The 23,380-nt window shown below is 48.3% G+C and overlaps 1 protein-coding gene across 1 annotated transcript; it reads left to right on the top strand.

Moving 5' to 3' along the window:
- Positions 1-20,668: 20,668 nt before the first annotated feature.
- On the top strand, positions 20,669-22,675 carry LOC122389978 (neo-calmodulin-like). The gene is made up of 5 exons (XM_043382532.1): positions 20,669-20,840; positions 21,154-21,410; positions 21,612-21,702; positions 21,919-21,975; positions 22,247-22,675. Exons 1-5 carry the CDS (start codon positions 20,798-20,800, stop codon positions 22,279-22,281), a joined length of 483 nt encoding a protein of 160 aa, XP_043238467.1. The 5' UTR covers positions 20,669-20,797; the 3' UTR covers positions 22,282-22,675.
- Positions 22,676-23,380: the final 705 nt, after the last annotated feature.

Here is a 23,380-nt window from a genome sequence, read left to right as displayed (position 1 = left end):
TCCGCTCATGTTTGTGACGACTTACCGTTCTGTTTTGCTCTAATCGCCACACCATCACACCTGGAACGGAACGGGGTCAACGAGGTCCGACGTACCAACGATGCCAGATGCCTGGCAACACTCAGCACCGCTGTGCAAGTGCACGCCAAATCACCTCGTTTTAGTCGATTTTACTTGGCCGGCTGTCATTTTCATGATGCTAGGGGGGAGTGTGAAGGTTCCAAATGTCCAATGTCGTGCTAGGAGGTCGGTCGATATGAGGGAATGTGCACCAAAATGGACACCCTCAGCGGCGTAAGGGGACTGATGATGATGTTAAGTGCTTTTGTGAGGAACATAGCGAGCATGAATATGTGAAGAATCATTGAGTCATTTTGTTGGTTTGACGAAGGCTTGAAGCCGGAAGCTCACCGTATTAAGTATGACTTTTGGCTTTGATTTTACCTTGTTCGAACTCCGAGGAAAAGGTACTGACGATGGATTAGCTGAACTGTTGGTGTTCTTTGTGTGGGACTTTTCGTGACGAGTCTGTCTCGCGACGAGTTGTTGGCAACTGTGACGAGTGACTCAATGTTTGCATGGAAGGTCAGTTCCATGACGTTTGCAAGTGGATAAGGTCCGGTTACCGGTATGCTTTGCGTACGCAAGCACGCTGATGAGTGATCAATAGCTGAACAGCTCCAATTGTTTATTTTGCATGCCAAGGTCAACCAAAACGTTGAAGTCTGATGAAAGCCCACAAATTTATTGAACATTCAAACATCAAAATAGGTGCTCAGAAACTTGTTTTACGCTAAACCGGTATCAGTCAAATCCAGTTCGGTAAAAACAAATATTGAATTCATTCTCGACTGTCGACGAACGACGGCCACCGCAGACGGTTTCTGTTTGGATTTTGTCTGTCGACGGAGCCCGTCTTAGCGTCGCGACCATTCCCTCAGTCCGGCGAGCCTGGTCGTCCCCAGCGCTCCCCTAATCCGGGTTATGGCCGAGCGGGTCAGTCATGTCCGATAACAGAGCGGGGCAGCGCCACCCGGCTCCGGGAAATATCCGGGCCGACCAGACCATCCGCCTGTCTGGCGCCGGCCCCGCCCAGTGACCCCACTCTGCCCCGCCCAGTGACCCCACTCTGCCCCGCCCAGTGACCCCACACTGCCCCGCCCAGTGACCCTCACTGGACTGCCGATTTCCCCGCCCAGTGAACATCCGCTGGACTGCCCACTGCCCCCCCCCCCCAGTGAACCTCACTCTACTGCATACTGCCCCGCCCAGTGACTCCACACTGCCCCGCCCAGTGACCCTCACTGAGTATCCCCCGCCCAGTGACTTCACACTGAGTATCGCCCCGCCCAGTGATTCCACACTGGCTTCACAAGTCACAGTGACCCTCACTGACTGCCCACTGACCCACCTAGTTAACTGTCCCGCCCAGTAAACCTTCACTGGACTGACCATATCGCCCCATACAATGACCCCTCACTGGACTGCCCATTGCCCCGCCCAGTGAACCCTCGCTGGACTGCCTACTGCCCCGCCCAGTGAACCCGACACTGAACTGTCCCGCCCGGTGACCCCTCACTGGCCTCACAGTGACTCCTCCACTGGACAGTCAGGACTGCCTCGGCAATATGGCCTTACACTGAAGACTGTCCCGTCCAGTGCTCCAGTGACCCGATACTGACCCGCCCAGTGACCCCCCACTGGACTGATCCGCTCAGTGACCTCTATTGAGTTGTGCCCTACCCAATCCAGTGACCTCCTCTACTGCCCTGGCCGGCCGGTGACCCTCCTAAGCCCCAGTATCTAACCTTAGCCCCAGAGCCGTATTGATCAAGCTTTGTCCCCAACGTCACTGCCTCAGACAGTGTGTTAGGTCAGCAGCAGGGACGTCTGCTCGGCGTGCTCCCCATGTTTGACATGTCGGCGAAAACACAACAATGAACAAAGTCGACACTGACGGAGCCAAACTCTACGGTGCTACAGCCAAGCTTCACAAGCTTAGCACATTGTTTGTAGTACAGAGACGGTCATGGAGACTTGTAACATTTGCTCGAAGGTATTGAGGTATTAATTGGTTCGAACTGAGCTGTTTGTGGCTGCTTGCTTTAATTTTTGTCCCAAATCTGAACCGGTTCACCCGCTCAGGAGAAACGTGATGGTGGGCCCTGGTGGTTTAATTGCTAACCGTTTGAAATGGCTTATTTAACTAAGAGCCATGGTTTTCGGTTCTGTCGACTTGTCTCATCATTTTCACGAACTGGTGGTACTGACTGATCCACTTGTTAGTCAGATAACAGGATTATTATGAGAAATTCAGGCTGTTTAAATGACTCTACAGCTTAAACGGCTCACAGACCAAAGCCCTGCAATCAGTTTCGCCAACTACATATGCTCTGTCCACTTGTGAAGCACAGACCAGTTCGTCGTAAATCGTAGTTACAACTCACGGCAGACACCCGTCCTGTCGCTAACTAGTAAAATCACGCGCCGATGGTGCTACATCCTACAACCATATTGCCATTACGTGGAACGGATATACCTCAGTTCCTGATTGGTCTCAGTGCGATGCCATCGGTCCAGGAAAAGGGGAGCACGTTTGAGAGGGACGAATTGGTCCCCTGGCGTCGGAAACACCGCGCCAACTCGGTCTAGAGCAAAAGGGTGTGACTGTGGAACAAAGACTGTCTGTCTGTCGACAGGCTGGTGAGTGGTGAGCCGACCGTTTATCGCTTCACTGCTTCCCTGTGTGAAAACGTCGAGCCGGTCTATTTTGGCTAGATCCGAGACGACTGTGCCACCTGCGCTTTCCACAACTCGGTTCCAGCAATCGGCCAGTCACAGACGATCTCCTGGATCGCGGGCTCACACTTCTCAAAACGCGGCGCCGGCCGGCCGGCGTCCAAGACCTGTCTGGGTCCGTGCCAGCAGACGGTACTGGAACAGAGCGCCGGCAGCAGCGGGTGCACCGGGACCCGCGCGGCATCGGGCTGGCCCCTGAGTAGCTCCAGCGAGTTAAATAATGTATTAAATGATGTTTAGGTACATATATGTCCATCTTTGCTTTAGGAATTGCGAGTCTGATACTCATGTGTTACTGTGGTTCTCAGTTTTGGGTTGGCGTAACAGTGCCTTCCATTTCATAGCTTACGCTCAAGTGACAAGCATCTCAGATTTTATATGTGTCACTTACTTAAATTTACGTGGCGTATCCAATGGCAGATAGTTAACATTTTCACATCCACATGGTGTGTCGTTTCGGGAACTAGCGAATGAAGTTTAGTACCGCCGTTCACCAGTGGATGGCGCTAGCTGGTAGTTTCGGCGAAAACTCCGTCTGAGATGTTTGAAGGCTTCCCTTAATCCCTTGTTCAAACATGGACCCCGTCAGCCCCGGCGAGGTATTTGTCCAGTGTACACCGCACCTGAGGACGGGTCAGCTGAGGGAGGGGAGTCACTATTGTGGCCTGAGGAATGCCGCGCCGGTCGGGGGACGGGGTCGGGAGGAGGGGGAGGGAGGCAGCGCCGTTCTTGCGGTGACGGGCTGGCTTGTCGCCTCAGCCTGGCTACGCTCAGTCGGCGAGGCGCTGCGCATGACTCGGGAGCAGCTGAGAGTCCATATAGACAATTGGCTCGTTTGTAAGCACGAACACTTGGAATGTTGCTGGTGCAGAATTTTAGCATAGGGACGATGTTTTTTGTGCTAAATTTTGTGTAGGTAGGTACATGTAGGGAATTTATAGAAATTTATTGTGACAAAGTTTCCCAAAAATCGGTCCAATTTTTTTAAGATATTGAGGTTTTAGTGACGTCATGATTTGAGTTTTCGACAAAAAACGACACATGTTTAAACAAATCATGGGTATAAAATCACAGAATAGACATATAGACATGCCGTAAACGTCATTGGACTGCCAATACGTACCATGAACAATCAAATTGTCATCTTCGATTTTTTATTACCTATCGTTCTACGGTTTCCAAAATCTTGAATGGAATCTTGGCAATTTCTTGTGACTACTTCACGACCATGATGCATGCATTTCATAACCCACACCCCGCTGGGGGTCCTGGAATTAGGTAAACGCCCTGCTGGTGGGCGGGGGAGTTTGAACACCCCCCTTTTAGCTCGGCTCCTGGGCCATATAGCGATACGGGGAAAGCGACGTTCGAAAAAGCGTAAGGAATAATGGCGAAGTTTATACTTAGGTCACTTTTTCGGTCAGGTCAAAGGTCAGGTCACTAGAGGTGTTTTGGACCCATGCTACTGAAAGCCCCATTTCATGTGTTTGATCTGACCTTGACCCGGCCTGTGACCTTGAACTTGAATTCAACTTTCAGGTGCTCATCGTAAGTGTCTCGTCGCGTTCTTTCGTTTGCCTCCCCGTCCGTTTTGCTGCGTCTATTGGTTCTTGAGTCGGGTAGCTCAATTGGTTCCCGAGTTGTGCGCCGCTTTTTGAAGAAAAAATGTTGAAATAGGCAAAATTTGACCTTTGGCGACCTGACCTTTCACCTGACTTAAAAAACGATGAACTATTTTCTTCATTATTTTTGACGCTTTTGAATGCCACTTACCGCGTGTCACCACGTGGCCCAGGAGCCGAGTTAGACGTATGAAAACGCCCCCTCCCCTCAGCACGACACGGAAAACTATAACCATCAGCACGGCGCGGGTTAACTTGACAGTTGAGCTTATCCGCCCCCGTCTAGCCAAACGCTCATCCACTATTTTAGCCTGCGTCAGGGGAGCTGAGGACGTCGAGACCCCGGACCTGGTGGCTGCCCTGGCCCCTGAGGCAGATTGATACAGAGTTGCATTCTATAGATGGCCTTGAGTTGCATGCTATCGAGGACATCAACGATGTACCCACCCGGTCAATTTTATTTCGCCGCCGACCTGAATATGATATGGATGGTGTTGGTCTGGCAGGGGGTTTGAGTGGCTTTCTCTATGGACACTTACTGTACTGTTCGCCCGAGAGCTACAGTGGCGTCATAGAGGGCAATATTTTTATCATTAGGTACCCCTTGCTACACAGTATTCATTTTATTACATGGCCGGTGATGGCCCCAACACGCTGATAAATATCGTTAAATATGTCGAAGATCAGAAGAAAAATGACAAAAGATTCAGACGCGCGGATTACTATTGGCAGTTGTCGTGGACTAACAAAAATATGTAATCCCTCAGAATGAATAATATATTGATGAGAAACCGTCAAGTGCCCCAAGGTACGGTTCCGTTTTTTGGTGAATAACTTATCAAAAACCGGCCACAGAGTCGCGATTTTGGCAGCATCGTGTTCGCCCTCGCTCAGGCGCGTCGAATGGTATACTTTTTGTTTCGGTGAGGTCAACTTAAGGTTTTGACCTCAGGTCACGGTCAGGTCAGCGCCCCCAGGTCACGACATTGGTCGAAGTAGGTCATATCGCATATCATTCGATTCGGCAGGTGTTCCTGAGTCCACTTGTTGTTTTCCCGACTTGCTAGCTCAAATTGATCGGGACTTATTGACGAAAAACTAATATGACCCTAATGACGTCATAAATGACGTCACGCAAGGCAACATTGCAAAACTGACGCATGTTACCTTGCAAGGAGTGCATCAAAGCACGATTCTGTGTGCTTGAGATAGTTAGAGATCGTTCCTGGCGCCAGAATAGCAGTTTTCATTTTTCCCCATTGACTTATACCTAATGGTGGGGTCACGAAAATGACCTGACCTCATATGACCTTTAGGAAAAATCCGAGATATACAAGTTATGAGACTCGTAATAGATATTAGATCCTGCAAGCTTCATTTTCCTGTGAAAGCTCCTCTGGCAGTGAGAGCGTTGCGAAGTTGCGACATCTGCCGACCGTGCAGAGGTTCACTTATGACGTCATAGGTCAGTGACCTGACCTGACCTGAAAATGCGGTTGGTGTCAAAAAATTCGGCTTGAATAAAGGTCAGGTATGCCAAGTTTCAGCTCTCTATCGCCAGCGTGTTCGGAGCTATCGCGAAAAAATCCTATGGGGGGACGGCACCCGCCCTTCCCCCCTCCCCCCTCGGCCGGCGAGGTTTAAACGTGTAGGTACTATTGTAGGGAAGAATGGGGTATTTTGACGTTTTTTTAAAGAAAACGATGTAACTTGAAATTGACGATATATTTCTGCATATCCTCAACGCTGGCAGGTGTCGCATTCATTTCATTTTACTGGACAGTAAACTTGAAATGATAGATTAACTTTTTATATTGAAGTTGTGGTGTATTACAAAGGTCTACAAAGCGGCTAAATTGCCCCACCAGCAGGGTTATTTGGCCGGGGTGTGGGGCATTTTGGCCGGTGTTAGTTTGAGGTCGGGATTGCTTGTTATAGGCGAGTCAGCTTCAGATTAGGCAATGACGTGTGTCCTATGACGCAGTTGACGCATTTTGGAAGTTGAATCAGCGGTCATAGTTTCCAAAAAAATCGGTCACAAATAGTCTCGGCAACCACATGTTGCCGAAAATTCGCACTGAAGCTGGTCGACAGCGGCTGTGCTACGACACTGTGCGCGACTATGACCGCTTATACCATTCGATGTCACCGCTCGCAACTTTCGACACCAGCTCAAAACGCACATTTAGTTATGGAGTAGTCTGCGGTGCCCAGTTAGTTACAGTTGAGCACTGTGCCTTAAATCTTGTGTATTTACATATTTGACGTATTGCAATGAAAAGCCATGTTCCATTTGAATTTGCTATGAATAAAGTATCTGTATCTGTATCTGTATCCAAATAGCGGCTCTAGATGCAATGACAGTTTTTTTTAAAGAATAGCTTTTGAAGTAATCAAGCTAGCCCAAAACTAAAAGTACCATCGCAATTCTCTTGTCAGTCCGCATCGAAACATATTTGTGTTGACCTCGAAAGGTCAAGGTCAAGGATTGACCTCAGGTCACGTTACCTCAGGTCGCTTGACCTCAAGGTCACGTGTTTTCAAGGTCATCATGCATATCGTTCGATGCGCCTTGACGAGCTGAACACAATAATACCATTTGCGCGGCTGTATCTTTTTCTGTACGGATTTATTAGCAAAACAAAACGTTTAATAACATTTGATGACGTCACATGCCCTCACAGTTGTCCAATAGGAAATAAGGCATAAATGACCAAGGTAGGTAAAGTTGGTCATGAATTATGTCATTTATGGTATAATTGACCATGACAACTCGGCCGTCCCAGCATAGTGACCTTGAGCGCACCGGCCAAGTTGGCCCGCTAGTCCCGGCCAAATAACCCCACATTGTCATTCTGAAAATTGTTGTCTATAAAGAAGTCATGGCTGTACGGAACTAGATAATATTGCTCTTGGAACCGCTGATCACCCCGAGGAATGTCGCTATAATGTCGGAATTCGTTTACAGCCCAAATGCTACATGAAATACAACTTTTTGAACGGAAGTAAAGTTTACCATTTTCTAATGAAATTCACGTTTTAACCTTCGCCCGAGTGGCGGGGGCGGAGGGAGTTTTGGCCAGTGGCCACACCTGCCAGTTTTTTGCGCGTGCAACGAAACTTTGTATAGCTTATCATACATCAATTTCGCATCGTGTGTGAAAATTTTGACCCTAGGTCACATAAGGTCAGGTCACCAGAACAACCTCAAACATCGTGACACAGGTAAGCATGACACACTGAACCGGAAAATTGTAGGTACCTGTGACCACTTTTATGCCCGTGAGGTCATCTCAGATCATGAAACGTTACTAACAGCTTTTTGACGATAAATTTAGATAGAAGTGCTAGATCGCTGAAAACACCATAAATGTGTTCAGTTCAGCAATAGGAGTCGAATGACATGCAACATGACCTTTTCAGTGATTTGACCTGAGGTCAAATTTTTAAGTTGACCTTTTCAGGTCAAATTACAGTTCATTCGACGCGTCTCGACGAGAAAAACGCGATGCCGGTAAAATCAGCGTCATGCAAGCTTGGAGTTAGAAGTTATGACACGAAAACTTTTCCGAAAAATGTCCTATTTTGTTAGTTTTTGCCTGGAGGCAAAACCGTTGACCTTAGGTCAAATCTGAGACATTATTCAGAAAGGCTTTTTAAAGAGCTATCGAATGCGTTCTTCTGCAGCGCTGTAGTTCTATTGGTTCCCGACGTATGCGCCAATTTGTGAGAAGTTGTCAAAATCGGGTACAACAATCATCAAAATTCTATCTTTGGTAACCTCCAGTGACCTCAGCGATAACCTGATCAAAAAATGACCTAAATGATTCTGAAAGATCTTGTAGCGAGCTATCTATTGCTTTTACTGTGTCTTTCTAGCTTGCTCACTTTCTGAGGTAATCTGGTGTGGCCAAAAAAGCCCCCCCCCCCACCCCACCATGGCAAAGTTGGCTGAGAGGCCCACCCGGGCGCGGGTTAATTGCGAATAATGCTACGAGGGGGAAAATTTTGACATTTGTCCTCGAGTTAGTTCTACCCATGACGAATGAATAGAGACTGGAGTTATTTCATTCACTTTTATCAGATATCGTACCTACAGGTGGGGGCGGCCAATTTACACCACCAGCCAAATTACCCCATTTTCCCCTACTCAGTATTTTATTTTATGTTACGCTGTTTTTCTTCATTTACTGATTTAAGCGTAACTTCGCCTGTAAGTGGAGATAGCTCTGTTGGCGATTATGCAAATAAATAAATGAATAAATAAATAAAACAGATTGTAATCAACTACAATCTGTTGCTGGAAGCGGCATTCTGCACGTGCGCACGTGCAAACGGGGTCCAAACTGACTTTTGCACGGCACCCTACTAACTGGTTCCCAACCGTGTACCAAATTTGAGCGCAATCGGCCCAGCCGTTCTCGAGATCTGGAAGCGCCCCCTGCACGTGCGCACGTGCAGTAGCACCTTAACCGCAACACATGGGAATGCATAGCTTGGTGGCTGCATACCTGAATGCCAAGTTTCAGCGAAATCGCCCCTGTAATTACCGAGTTATTGAAATGGGAACAAATTTGGCACCTCTTCTTTTTGTATTTTGCACGTGCAGTAGGGGGTCACTCACATAGATCAAGAGTATCCGACCTTTGGTAGAAGGGATGCAGCTACCCTACAAAAATTACCGCAAGACAATCGCCCAAGCGGCTGCTGAGATACGAGACTCTCAAAATCACTACTTTTGCAAAACAGCTTTAACACCCTTGACTTTTCGCGTGGCACGGGCCACGACGGTCACTGAGATGTATCAAAAGTAGTCAATTACGGGGTAGAAGGGATGGGGCTACCCAGCAAAAAAGACCGCAGGCCAATCGGTCTAGCGGTTGCTGAGATATAAGCCTCTCAAAAGCGTTACAGGCCGGGCCGGGCCGGACTGGGTCGCTCATACTGGGATTTTTCCGTTATATTGAAAAGACTCGCTTCGCTCGCTGCGCTCGCTCGCTCGTAACTACTAAGTAAATGTTCAAACGGATGCCAGGAACATGTAAAACTCGAAAAGTGAATCGAGGTCCTCAAAGATCAATGACCCTGACCTGACCTTTACGTGACCTTGGCACCCACCGTAATGCATTGCATGCCGCATGGGACGAACATCATTTGACATGTTTGGACGTTTACAGCACAAAAAAGACTGGAAACGCGCGGATAATATGATCTGACATACGCTGAATCGCGATTTCGGTCAAACATGGTCTCGAGAAAAAGGCCAGGGGTCAAAGGTCATTTGGGTCAAGTTCATGAGATAAAAAGAGTATGCGTAAAATCGATCAACTGGGGTACTGAAAGTTTCGTCGCGATCGTCCGCTTTTTGAGCGAGATTATTCGCGAAAAACCGAGGGGGCGGGACGCGGGTCCATCCAACTACCCCTACACATGCGAGGGTTAAAACACTAAAATAAAGTCATGATATGAACATATTTGCTGTTCAAGAGATTTTTGTAGATTTAGTCCATATAACAGTGTTCGCCACGGGCCGCAAAATCCCAGTCCAGCCCGACCCAGGCCCATGGGTTGACAGCCCGGCCCAGCGCGAACCCATGCATAGTAAAATTGTTGAAGCCCAGCCCGGTCTAGCCCGTCCAGCCCGGACCAGCCCGTCAAAAATGAATGGATCATGGACACCAAACAGGTATTACATATGTCACCCATAGGCGCAAAGAAACAATCTTTTGGGAGCAGCATGCACAATGCCCATTGCACATACCTAAATGCTTTCATTCGTTTTTTTTAGTCTTGCACAGTAATAAGCTAGTTTTTGTTTTTAGCTCAGTCGCGAACCTCCTTTACAGTCCTTGTTTTCCCACCCCATCAACACTCACCACAGCCCATCGATTATTTATATTTGAGGGCCCAGCCCAGCCCGTGACCCAGCCCAGCCCATGACCCATTGGCTGGCCCGGCCCATGGCGAACACCGCCATATAAGTCCACTCGCCAGAAAGCCCGTCGTGAAAACGGCTATTTTTCGGCAGACTGGCTTCCGCTTCGGGTATAACTTTGAGCCATTCAGTTAGCGATGTCGATTCTACTCCGGAGTCGGAGTTAGTAAGATTTTGGTGACTCTGGGTTCAACTCCGATTCTACTGTCCTGGCTCAGACCCATTCTAATCTTGCTCCACCCCATCATTCAGATCGCAAATTCTAAGATCGATGGAGATCCTATATCGATAAAAACACGCATCGATCTAATGCGAAAAGGCTCCAGACCGGTCACACGTGGAAGAGATTATACCATGGAGCAGTATGTTTTTCCCTGGCGGCGTTTCAAGCTAACAGGCCGGTTACCTTAGTGTTCGTGCAAGTATCTCTAGGGGATGAGAATTGTTGACGACACGTGTGAAACGTCAGAAATTAGTGAAAAGCCTGTGTGAATACCACCGTCACTTATTTTCCTTCTCAGTAGCAGTAACCTTGGCAGTAACAGCGGGAGGTCTGGGAGAGGGTCAAAGCGTCCAACCCTTCCGGCGCCCGTGCCTTCGCTATCGCTTTCAGGAACACGCGCGCGGCCGCTATTGTGCGCCCGTCAAACCCAGCCCGCCCTTTGACAGCGGGCGGGTCATCAGCGGTCCACCCGCGTCCCTTCCTGTGACGTCACTACGGTCCTGGAACGCAAGCGAAGCGTAGCCCAGCGGTGCATTGTTGTCATTGTTGTGGGTACATAGGCATTAAAAGCAATCAGCTCTGCTAGCATCATGTCTCTCTCGTCCAATGGTGTAGAATGGTGTGTAATTTGACCTCCAAAGATGAACATTTTTTAAGGTCGAGCTCATGACCTGACCGGTAAAACTCATGTGGCATCCCAATCGAGTGCCTATTGTAAAACTGAACGCATTGCAGCTGTTTTTATTGTCCTTCCACGTCTCATGCACATGTCAATTGTCCAAAAGTGTTTTTTCGACTGCTTAACCCTCGACGGACGCCGCCACGAAGGGGGGGGGGGGTATGCAACTATCCACTAAGGTTTTTCGCGAATAGCTCGCGTAAAAAGCGGCCGATCGCGACGAAACTTTCAGTCCCTCGCATTGATCAATTTTACACCTACCCTGAAAATTTCATGACCTTGACCCCAATGACAATTTACCTGTGACCTACTTTCCGAGGCCATGTTTGGCCGGAATCGCGATTCGGGGTATGCCGGCTCGCATTAGCCGCGCGTTTGCAGTCTTTTCGTGGTTTTAAGCGTTCAAACATGGGATATGATGTTGCTTTCATGCATTAAGGTGGGTGTCAAGGTCACCGGAAGGTCAGGTCAGGTCATTGACCTTTGATGACCTCGGTTCACTTTTTCGAGTTTTACATGTTTCTAGACCAGTTTTTGGAGCTGAATTCGAATTTAGCAACCATATGAACATTTACGAAGTAGTTTTGGCACCATCGTAAGATGTTACGAAGCTGTCAGAGGCGTTTGCCTCCTACTACGAATACCCTTACTGGTTGACCTGACCTGACCTGACCCGACCTGGCCTAAATGCATGAAGACATCAACTGTGATCAAAACTAACATGATATTCGTGATCAGCACCCCGAAAACCCCATATCAGCCACGCTTTACGACTTTCTAACAGGTCCCGATTTTCCCGACTTTTGGGTCATTGACTTGACATGGAAGGTCAACCGATGACCTAGGACCTTAAAATTGGGTATCATCGGCTTCCGCTTGTCACGGGCAACACGCTCGTTTATTTCGCGAAGCTCTAGCTCGATCAGGGGCGAAACGCGAGGGGGGGGGGGTCGTACCACCACCCCTCTTGTGCCGTCGAAGAACGCAAAATGGCCTGTGCCGGCAAGGGTTAAAAAGATTTCGCTTCGCTTGCGTGGTCCGTTCGCTCGTATATTTCTCCTTCGTTTTAACCCTCGCCCGTATTCGTGTTTGTCAGCGTCTAACGTATATGGGGGGGGGGGGCATTGGACTCTCCTTGCCGTTTGGCCTGTGATGTAGCTAGAGCTTCGCAGAAAAAAAACGAGCGCGCTGCCCGCGACGAAAGTAAGCTGATGATACCCAATTTTATGGTCTTATTTATGTCACTGGTTGACCTTCCAGGTCAGGTCAATGACCCTAAAATCGGGAAAATCGGGACTTGCTGGAAGTTCGTAAAGTGAGGTTGAAAAAGGGATTTTGCGGGGTGCTGAACACGTAGTTCATGTTAGCTTTGATCACATACCTTTGATGTCTTAACCCTCGCCCGCATATGGGGGGGGGGGAATGGTGGTTGCCACCCCCCAGGTAGTCTTTCTGCTCTGCACTCGACATTTTTAGAGCTAGAAGGCTGATTTTTCGTATAGCTGCTCCTCTATCCTTTCTTGATGTCCACTGATAATTTCAAGTTTCTGTGGTTTTTAGTTTCGGAGATATTATGACCTTGTTTTTCAGGTCATGTCATGACACAAATGGCCAATTCTCAACATCTTGCGCTGGCTATGGGCCTTGTGAGCTTTTGACACCTTGATTTCGGCCTTTTTCCCAGTCCTACCTCCCACCTATCATGGAGCATGTTGTTCGACTATGTACAGGTGTCGAGGTCAGGGTCAAGGTCAACCTAGGTCATTTACTATAATTGCGTTTTAGGCAAGCTGAATTTACAATTTGTGAAGTTTTTTTACTGCATTTTCGGGAAAAGCTTCTCAGATCATGATTTCATGTAATATGGACACATAAACAATCGGTGCACGCATCAGTATACACACAGACACACACAGACATACAAACACATATAATTGACCTTGACCTAACTTGACCTGAAATGACCTCAGCAGCAAAAATCTGGTCGGGTAGTGTGACAAAGAGGTTCTAGATGGCTTGGCACCAGAAAACGGCATCGTCATCGGTATATGATAAGCAGCGCACTTGATATCCAACGGTGACCCAAAACAGCAACATTTTTTAGTTTGACCTGACCTGGAAGGTCAATGACTGACCTGAGAAGGTAAAACTGGGTATCATTGGATTTGTCTCTTCCCAAAGAATCTTTTTGGTCCTTATTGCTAAGCTCTATCTCCAACAGGAACGAAATGGCGTGGGGGGTTGCAACCCCCCCCCCCCATGTGCGTTCTAGGATGGGAAAATGGCATGTGCGGGCGAGGGTTAATGTATTTAGGCCAGGTCGGGATAGGTCAGGTCAGGTCAACCAGTAGGTGTCCTGCCGGCCATCCATAGCAGGTGTTGACCACTATTGACAGCTTCGTAGCATACGAGGGCACCGAAACTACTTCATAAATCTCCAAATGGGAATTCGAAATCAACTCCAGAAACTACCCTAGAAACATGTAAAACTCGAAATAGTGAAGCAAGGTCATCAAAGGTCAATGACCTTGACCTGACCTTCACGGGACCTTGAAACCCACACCAAAAAAAAAAAAAACCAAGATTGGAAATTGCGCGGATAATGTGAGCCTCAGCCGACATACGCCAATTCGCGATTCCGGTCGAACATGGTCTCGAGAATCAGACCACAGGTCAAAGGTCATTGGGTTCAGGGTCATTAAATTTTAAGAGTATGTGTAAAATTGATTAACTCGAGGGTAATGAAAGTTTCGTCGCGATCGGCCGCTTTTTGCGCGAATTATTCGCGAAAAATCGGGAGGGGGTCCGTTCGACCCCGCTATATGTAAGTGCGAGTGTTTAAGTCACTAAAAATTTGTCTTCAAAGTAAAAAAGGTTATTTTTCGAGCTGAGAGGCCAAAGTTGTACAGTTGGAGTAGGTACTCTAACACATCATGTAGGTATGTGCTTACATGCATGCATACATTCTCGAATTAAACATCAATAATAACCCACTAAAGGCATATTGCTCTTTGGAACGTCGCTTTCGGTATGAAGATATCATGGGTCTGAGCCAGCTGACACGGGTGACACCCCCTCAGTGGGGTTCTGGCATGGTCTGCGTTGGATCACCCACCACCACAATGGGCGGTTCCTCAAAACCAGCGTAATTGACCGGTGTGAGGCGGCGACGTGAGGCACGCGAGTGCGGGACCGTCCCCATGCCGTGGCGGTCCGGGTCAGGGGAGCAGCCCCCTCCCCGCGCGGCGGGCGGTCGCCCATTCATCCGCGACCCCAGCCCCATGACTGAGGGGTTGACAGAGGGCAAACATCACGTATTTAAACTGGGCAAACAGACGGTGTTCTACGCTAGGGACATCTCACGGCTGTGATTCACGATACTGCTTCGCCAAACTGCCTTTAGATGGTGGGTCAGTCGGTGTCCGTCTGCTGCTGTGCGCCGAGAATTAGCCCTATAAATTACGATGAATTACGCCTTCTAGTGTGACGATACCGGCACATTATCATATAGGTCACGTTTAGATGCAAATGAAGAAACGACTGCGTTGAAAAAATATGTCATTTCATCGAACGATGAAATGCTCGAAGTGCTCGCTAAAAAATGAACTCGCTAACTGAGCCCTAAAGGTCGGCTGCCGTGTTGCATTGCATTTAAGCCAAAAACGCGGGCTGGGTGTAGGTTGTCGAGAAACAATTTTTGGCCTGAAGTGTTCTCTAAAGTATTGTCTACATAGATCCAGGGAACATATTTGCTATCTATGATGGCTTAGGAGATATTGAATCGTAAGTCCTCCGGTGTACCCTGTTTTGCGGCGGCCCACGTGTTAAAAGCTGCTGAACATTTTCACTTTGACCAAAAAACGCGGGCACAGTTTTGTCTGTACGAAAATGACTCTTGTCCTATCGCATTCCACGTGGGCTGAAAATTCAGAAACCAGGGAACATATTTGCTACGACCAGTACTTTTCACGATTCAGACCGAAACGTGAAAAAATAGCCCCAAAACCCTATGGCGGGCACCTCTCCGCGGCGCCCGGCCGCGGGTCGCTAGTTCCCGAAACGACACACCATGATCAAGGCTGACATCAAGTCATCCAAACACAATTGACCGTGAACAGTATCAGCGGTTTACACAGTCGTTATCACCCACATCCTGCGTATAAACGGCTGAGTCTTGATGAACCATCGTCCATGCCTCACGTTTGTAGGCACATAATCCAGCCATTGTCTGCTCATTTTTCAACACCACAATGCTCATGTGAGCCCGTCTGGCACATCGGCCGACCGTTTGATGATCCGCGAGAGGCATCAGCCAGACAGCGTTGGCCAGAGTTTCGACCGCCGGACTGTGGAATGTTTGTGTTGCTCAAGATAGCCTCATTACAAACAAACCCATCGCAACCTCTACTGTGTCTCTGACATTTCGCACCAATAATTTTACACGGCAGGGATCGAGTGTCGGCGCTGAGAGAGTTGGTGGAGCGTGGTTTGACATTTAGTCTTAGCGGCCGGCCTGAAATCCGAGCGCTGCCGTCCTAAAGCCACTGAGTTACTGCGTTGTAATTAATTTTGTCGAGCCTGCTTGTTGTTGCAGAGATTTCTCTACATTTAGTATTACTCGGGCTGTCAAAAACTACTGACTGCGTCCATGGGAAACCGATTTGGGCCACTTATTTCTCATTTGGGCTTTTTTGGGCTTCTTGACTTTTTTCAAATTTCTAACTAAAATACATTGAAAGGGTTAACTTGCACCCTGAATAGAACACCTGGAAAATTAATTAAGTATTTCACAGTTGAGCTGTGATCCTCACAAAGTGAGACGCTTCTAGCCCTGACCCTGCCACCGTTCGCCAGCCCCGAAACGTCCCAGCCAGAGCGGCGCCTGCCAACTCTGTGCCAGCCTGCCAGCCCGCGTCACTGACATACGACACCCATGACCCCTAGCGTCACCCCTGACCGAGCTGTTTACCTTGTTATGAAGCACATCCCACGTCCGGGCTCCTGAGAGACTGCGCCAGCTCGATGGTCAGCGGCTCTGAATTAAGGCTCGCTGCTCGGCACTCGCTTTTCTAGCTGACGGCAAAGTAGTGTTGTGTCTGTCGTAAAGACGTTTGTTAGTGCTTGTCTGGTTGACATGACAGTGGAATTGTTTCCAGCAGGCTCGTTTGTTGCTCTTGGTTATGCGGTTCTGTGGTGTTTTGTGTCGTCCGAAATACCGATGACCGCTGGCAATGAAGCGAGTCTTGCTACAGAAAGACTGCCGACATACCAGTAGCTTTCACTGTTATGTCGTTGGAACTTATGGATTTCCAATGATCTGGCTATGAAATCATGAAATCTTCACCGACCATAAGACAAAGAAAGGATGAGATTTCTTGTAACAAAACCATAAGACCAATGAAATTTCTAGTGATCACTATAGCCTAAGTCATAAGATGTCGGAGAAGTGACCTTTGAGGTTGGGGCTGATTCATAAGGCCACTGGGCTGCTGTATGCAGTTATTAACGGACCATCACTGTATCTCCGTGCCGCCACTGACGAGTGCTGAATGGGGTCGTTTCGCTGATGGTGACATCAGTTCCGTTCCCAGCTGACGGTGATGTATGCTGAGTTGCTGACGCTGTGAGTTGTGACGCTAATTCGTGTGTGCCGTCAGCGTCGCACAACTAACGGTCTGGCGGCGAGGCATGCCAGCTGAGTTGTATCAGTCACTGAGACACCAGTCAGCCGCTGAGTCACTGATATAATCACTTTTCGCCCCGTGCCCCGTGCTAGGATTGCTATCTGATGACAGATTGAGGGTAACCTCACCTGCAGTTACTGTTAGAGGAGTAGGGTTACACGTGATGCGTTTGTGGGCTTTGTAGCACGGCTATTGAAATTCAGAGCAGCCGAATTGTGGTCATTGATAAAAATGAGTGGATTCGATTGCCACCGATGATGTCGGGACTTACGACTCAAAATTATTCAATTCGAAAAATTTAGTTTATGCCCGACTAGATTTGGTCTGATTCATAAGGTCAGAAGCAATTTAAAAATAGTTTACAAACCAGGAATACGTGCTCGTTATGAGCCATGAAGAAGGACAGGATGACACATTCCCCGACATTAGCCCTTCGCTCGGCCAGAGAGGGTTAAACTGAAACTTGACCTTCTGTCTGGATGTGACGCGAAGCAATGCGGCCACTGCCGAGCCAAGTCGGACCGCTCCCGAGTTGGCCGCAGCCTCAGATCGGCAGACAGACGGATGACGTCATATGAGACTGGTGTGACGTCAGCTGGAGTCACCGTCTGATATCATGGGATGAGTGGGTGGACGGTGGGGCGGAAATAAAATACAATGAGTCAACTATGAAGATCGCTTATTGGAAGCTAGCCAACAGAAAATGAATTTGACTTGGAACTTTGCGAAAATTGATTTGAGGGATACTGTTAGAAATTGAAGCTCTGATTCGTGAGTCAGCGAAATCAGCTCATGTGGGTATGTGGTTATAATATGAGCTGAGTACACATCATCCTCACTGTAAAACAACTCTGCCTTCTGGTTTTGTTACATGATGCTGTATAGATATATACTCAGTACTCATGGTCGTTCGTTCGAAGTCATTATTCGGTACATACATACTTCCTACATGGTCTTTTACAGTAGCCAACTTCCGGAGGTATCGGACCGCTCCTTCTTTTCTCCACGCTGTATCAAATGTCACACGATGACGTGTTTTAAGGAATGGCTAAACCTACATAAGCTGTACCTGGCCTGTAACAGGGGAACACCTTACAAATAGACAAACAATGACTAACAAGTAACATGTTTACAGCCTCTATAGGTGTGTGTTGTTTGTCTGTTTGTATGTGCATTGTGCAGCTCTGCAGCTGTACAAGCTTTTAGAACTCCCTGGTGAGTGCTTTCTTCGAGCATACAAATGGCCAAGAGGCTTACGACAGTTGAGCTGCAAGGTGGTGGCGCTAACTCCCTAATAAAATTGCGATCGTTTGATTGAATCCGTTAGTTGAACAATGGTTGGCTCTACGTAAAATCATGAGTCATTGGCTGGTCCAGCACATGTAAGCAGGCCCTTGAAATCCATGTTGCACAATATCGAAGGGCTATAAGGCCTCGAGAAAATAACCCCGAGAGATGTAAAAAAAAATTATGTTATTGATTCTGATAGACTGTGCTGCCTCTCTTTAGAAAAAAATGACATATTATCATACAATATTATCATTAAGATGCAATATTATCATGCTGACTTGTGTTTTATAGTGAAATTGTGAACCAGTCATCATGAGCAGATACAAAACTGGGCTTTTCCATCTGGTCTCCAAAACGCTCCATTCGTCGTCCATTTCTGGAGAGCAGTGCCTTTCCATTTCTGGAGAGCAGTGCCTCCGTCACGTGTATCACTGCGGCCTAAGAGTCAAACTCTTTGCATCCGGACGCTGCACCGGACGTTGGTGCCGTGTGTTAGTTTGTGCCAGGCTTTCGCCGTTTTTTTACTGCCCGCTGGAGAGGCAATCGACACGTATTCAGGCGTTAGAGAGGCCATTGTGCCTCCCTCTCGTCGCCAGTGCTTGACGATGACTGGTCTGTGTGTATCTTCACGCCCTCAGCTAGTGTTGAGATAGCATATGACGGGCTAATTTGAGCACCATGATTCGCGTGTTTTGATGTTTGTGTTTGTTTGACCAGACTCAGAGCACAGGTCGAGTTATAAAACTGGTGTTTAAATTTAGGCATTTTATACGAAAATTGCTTCAGTTGTACCCGCCTGACAGCTGACAGCCTCACGTTGAAACCTCTTAGTTATGTGCGTGGTCACCGTTTTGTGACGTGCATATGTTCTCTGAAATGCTGTCGTTTGCTCTCAATTGTCTCTTTTGTCCTTTTCCTTGTTCTCTTTTCAAATGCCCGGCTCTCTCGTGTGTCGATACACAAATGACGACATTCATACAGTGTATTTCTGGACTAAGATCAACTTCCTTGCTTCACGTGTTGTCATCAAGTCAGAAGCGTAAAACTATGCGGGAATAACTCTCTCCGTTCTAAAAAATATCAACTTGCGCTTTAGAAATCTCGTAGTTCCATCATACAAGAAACTGTTTGTCCTCCGCAAACTATTGCTTACACTCCTTGTCACCTCAGGTGATCCTAAGTAAACCACTCGGGAGCGCCGTGTTTAGCTGATTGGCCCGGCGTTCGGCGGCGCTCGTCTGTATTTCGCCGGCTCGTTCCACGCCGTCATCGCGCGGCTGGCGCGCGAGCGGCGAATTGCGCCGCAAATTGGCCGCTCTTGGCACCGGTCGTACCAAAACCCGGTCGGCAGACATCGGATGACTTCAGTGCAAAGTCCACGGCGCATGCGCAGAGCGCCAGCTGCCGCAGCTGCCCGCTCTGGCTGAGCTGCAGCTTCAGCCCGCTCGGCCGGCTGCCAACCTTACTGCAACGCTGCTTGCTGATTTGCCGGTCAGATCAAAGTGATAATAGATCGGTGATCCGAATGTTATTTGGGTGATCTATGTATGTTCGCTGTGGGCTGCCGGCTGCGTGTGCAGATTCGATAGGAAACTTGATATTTTAGAACGCCGTTTGACATCGACAGCTATAAAAGACGTTGCTTTTTTGTAATTAGATATGTTTTCCGAATGGACGATTACCTTAGCATCGTATTTGTCTTTTTAACTTAGAGAACATATTTGCAAGCCTTTTCCTGACGAATTGGGATAGGAAACCTTTGGATGTGGTCGCCACAGAGACAATTATGATGGATTGATACCTTAGCAGTTTCTCAGTGCATTTGCGAACTGGTGAGTGGTGATACCGATAACACATAGGTAGGTATGCGTCAAATATCTATTTGAAAACCTTCTATCAAAGATGACCTGGATATGAAAGCATCATACCATCACCAGATGGTACTGATCCACTGGCTATCCTTTGGGGACTTGTCAACCATTTTCCATTAACTTCAACCATTAACAGTATTTCAAAAGTCAACAATTTAACAAAAAAAAAAAAAAAAAGAAGAAGAAGAATGTAATCAAAGAACATTAAGTAAAAACTTTTTGGGATATTAAAACAGTCAAAAGCATCCTTCTTTAACACTCGCTAAACAGCTTCTAGACAAGCCACTGAACAGTACCCAATAATGCTCCGCGGGAACCACAACAGTCCCTGAGCGCCGCTGAGGTCAGGTGTACTCCACTGTTTTGAACAGCACCTCGAGTGCAAGGTCATGCGGCGTGGCGAAAAGACCGCTCGGCGGCGGCGGCGGTGACGTCGTGACGGCAGACTTCCCCGTCCCAGGTGTGTTTGGGCGTGCGGGGTGCGTGCTCGGAGAGCAAAGTTTACACGCCGATGACTGGTCACCACTGGGATCACACCTGTGACGTAAGTGTCGGTATAAGAGCGGCGCCGTGGCGTCGTTCCTCGCAGTCGACACCGTCAGGGCAGCTGGTCTCCCTCGTCCCGTCTGCCGCTCACCGCACAAACTCGGCGCCCAAGCAGCAGGTCTGCACAGACGCACCAGAAGCTACCATAATGACAGCCCAGGTCGCCCAAATGCCCCGAGAGCAGATTGACTGTGAGTTGTGGGTTGGTCAAATCACGGTGAAATCAGTCACGACCCTCGCTAAGGGATGTCTGAGATGCGTCCAGTAGGTCGTCATCGTCGGTTGGAACTCGAGATTTTTGGCTATTCATTTATCTTAGTGCTCCTGATCGGCAGAGATCACATCAAGTTGTTCCGGTTATCCGACAATGATTAGACCGAAATGCTTAGTCCGTCACCCATGAGTACGGTGCAACTTTTAACTATTGTCAGCCAGAGTTCGAGTGAATATCTTTTCACGCATTTGCTTTACTAGCATTGAGTTTCCTTCCACTTTTGTTTTCAGCATTGCGCCGTCAGTTTGACCTGCTGGACACTGACGAGGATGGCCACATCTCGCCGGTCCACCTGACCAACGTCCTGCGCAGCATCGACCTCCACATCACCGATACCGAGATGGACGAGGTCATGGCCAAGACGGACGTGGATGGTGACGGCATCATCACGTTCGAGGACTTCGTCGAGGCTTTCCGCACGTCCCGCAGGGAGGAGCTGGCCAAGGCTGACCACGAGAGGCAGGCCAACCTCAGGCAGACCTTCCAGGTAAGACGGCGGGCTTCGTCCAACTGAATCGGGGGAAGGGATGAATTAGAGTTTGATAATTTAAATATGTTGCTGAATTTTACGGTATTTTTGGTTCGAGACTTCCTTACTGCCTTTGCTGGGTCTTTGAGTGGTATTACGGTTCATTTCCTTCCCATTATCAAGTAAATTCTTAACGATGCTGACTTTATCATGTTTCAGATCTTCGACCGCCGAAACTTCGGTACCATCAGCCCTAAGGACATCTGGAACGTCCTCAGGAGTCTTGGAAAGAACATCCCCCTCGAGGACAGTGAGTACCTATATTTTCTGTAAAACGACTCCGCTTTTCAGCACGCTGCTGGTCGCGCAATAACGACGCTTTTGAGATAACTGTTAAGAATAATATTTTCTTATACAATTCTTATTCATATATGCTTAGCATATAAGGGTCCGCTAAAGTACGCATAATGCTTCGTTGAAAACATTCCTTGTATGCATTGTCACACCAATAATGTGTGTGTTTCAGTTGAGGACATTGTTGCTGAGATCGACCAGGACGGAGACAGTCGCATCTCCTACTCCGGTGAGTCAAAGGAAAACAAGAAAACGTTCGTTCTGGCTGTCATTTATGTATCGACAAGGTTTTGGCATTAGCTTATGAGTGACGGACGGCTGCAGCGCTTCTTCATATCCATGCGGTACCTTCAAGCGAATTGTGGTTCTTATGCTAACAGCGAAAACATAACTTTTCACTTAGTGTAACTAATTCGAATAGCTCATGCCAAGCAGAGTGTATCATAACTCCAAGTGTTATATCTGAAGCCTGACTGTGTCTCTGTTGTGTGTTTTCACAGAGTTTGTGCAGTGTGTGTTTGCGGACGACGAGTGAGGCCGGGCTGACTCTCGCACGTTATCGAGCTGTCGGCTGGCTGGTCCAGTCCGATCCGTCCCGGGTATGGCCGCAAACGGCGGACCGCCCCCACGACCGCCGACCCGCGCCGCTGTCTGAGAGAGTGAGAGAGAGAGAGCTCCGCTGTCCTGTCGGTACCGCGTGGCTCCGGCCGCCCGCTAGAGGGCGAGCCCGCCGGCCGGTGGTGCTCGTCTTGAGCGGCGCCGGACGCCCCTCCGCCGGGGACCGGGGGCGGTGGGCGCCGCCCTGGAGCCGGCCCGGAGACGGCGCACCCGCCACGGTCCCCGAGCCCTGCATCTCTCTGTGTTCATTATTTGTATGTGATCGCTGCACTTGTTTAAGTTATGTAATACAATGCACGTGTACAGAAACATGTAGTTTGGTAACTGGGTCGAATCTGAAGCGTTCAGAAATAAGAGCGAAGCTGAAGGCTGGTGCCATTCAACTGAACTCGCAAGCTAGATATTCATTAAGTTAGATGCAGTTCACACGCTTTGTTATAGGTGCTTCTTGATATTGCTGAAGTACAAAGGAGAAGGAGAAGGTTTCTGGTAAATGACATCGGTAAAAATGGTTGCAGTGCCGTGATTTTGACATCATCGCGTTCGCCATGCTCAGGCGTGTCGAATGATACTTGTTTTTGGGAAAAGGTTAATTTAGAGTGTTGACCTGGAGTCAAGGTCAGTTCAGAGCCCCTCAGGTTACGAAGTTGATTGAAGTAGGTCGTAATTGCATAGCATTCGATTGGGCAGGTCTTCCTGAGTCCAGTGGTGGCTTTTGCGATTGGCTATCTCAATTGGGCCGAGAATTATTGACGAAACACTTGTGACCTTAGAGCTTCACACAAGGTCAACGATGCAAAAGTGGAGGATGGAACCTTGCAAGTTGCATTGAGTGCATGAAATCGCGATTTCATGTGGTTGAGGTAGTTTTCTCATGTTTTCCGATGTCCTAACAGTTTCCATGTCCCCCCCCCCCCCATGGACTTGGTGAGGCCACGTGACTGATTGATCTGACCTCACGTGACCCTTAGGATATCCTAGAAATGCAAAAACAAGACCTCGGGAGGCTACTAAGT

This window comes from Amphibalanus amphitrite, unplaced genomic scaffold (genome assembly GCF_019059575.1).
Source record: "Amphibalanus amphitrite isolate SeventyFive unplaced genomic scaffold, NRLGWU_Aamphi_draft 000378F_arrow, whole genome shotgun sequence".
NCBI lineage: Eukaryota > Metazoa > Arthropoda > Thecostraca > Balanomorpha > Balanidae > Amphibalanus > Amphibalanus amphitrite.
Note: the sequence above shows the minus strand (reverse complement) of the source record. Positions and strands in the feature narration are given on the sequence as shown.

Excerpts from the sequence above, each read along its gene's own strand:
- LOC122389978 (XM_043382532.1), top strand. The coding sequence starts at position 20,798 with ATGACAGCCCAGGTCGCCCAAATGCCCCGAGAGCAGATTGACT. Across the intron at positions 20,841-21,153 it reads GCCCCGAGAGCAGATTGACT|CATTGCGCCGTCAGTTTGAC; the intron begins GTGAGTTGTGGG and ends TTTTGTTTTCAG. Across the intron at positions 21,703-21,918 it reads GAACATCCCCCTCGAGGACA|TTGAGGACATTGTTGCTGAG; the intron begins GTGAGTACCTAT and ends TGTGTGTTTCAG.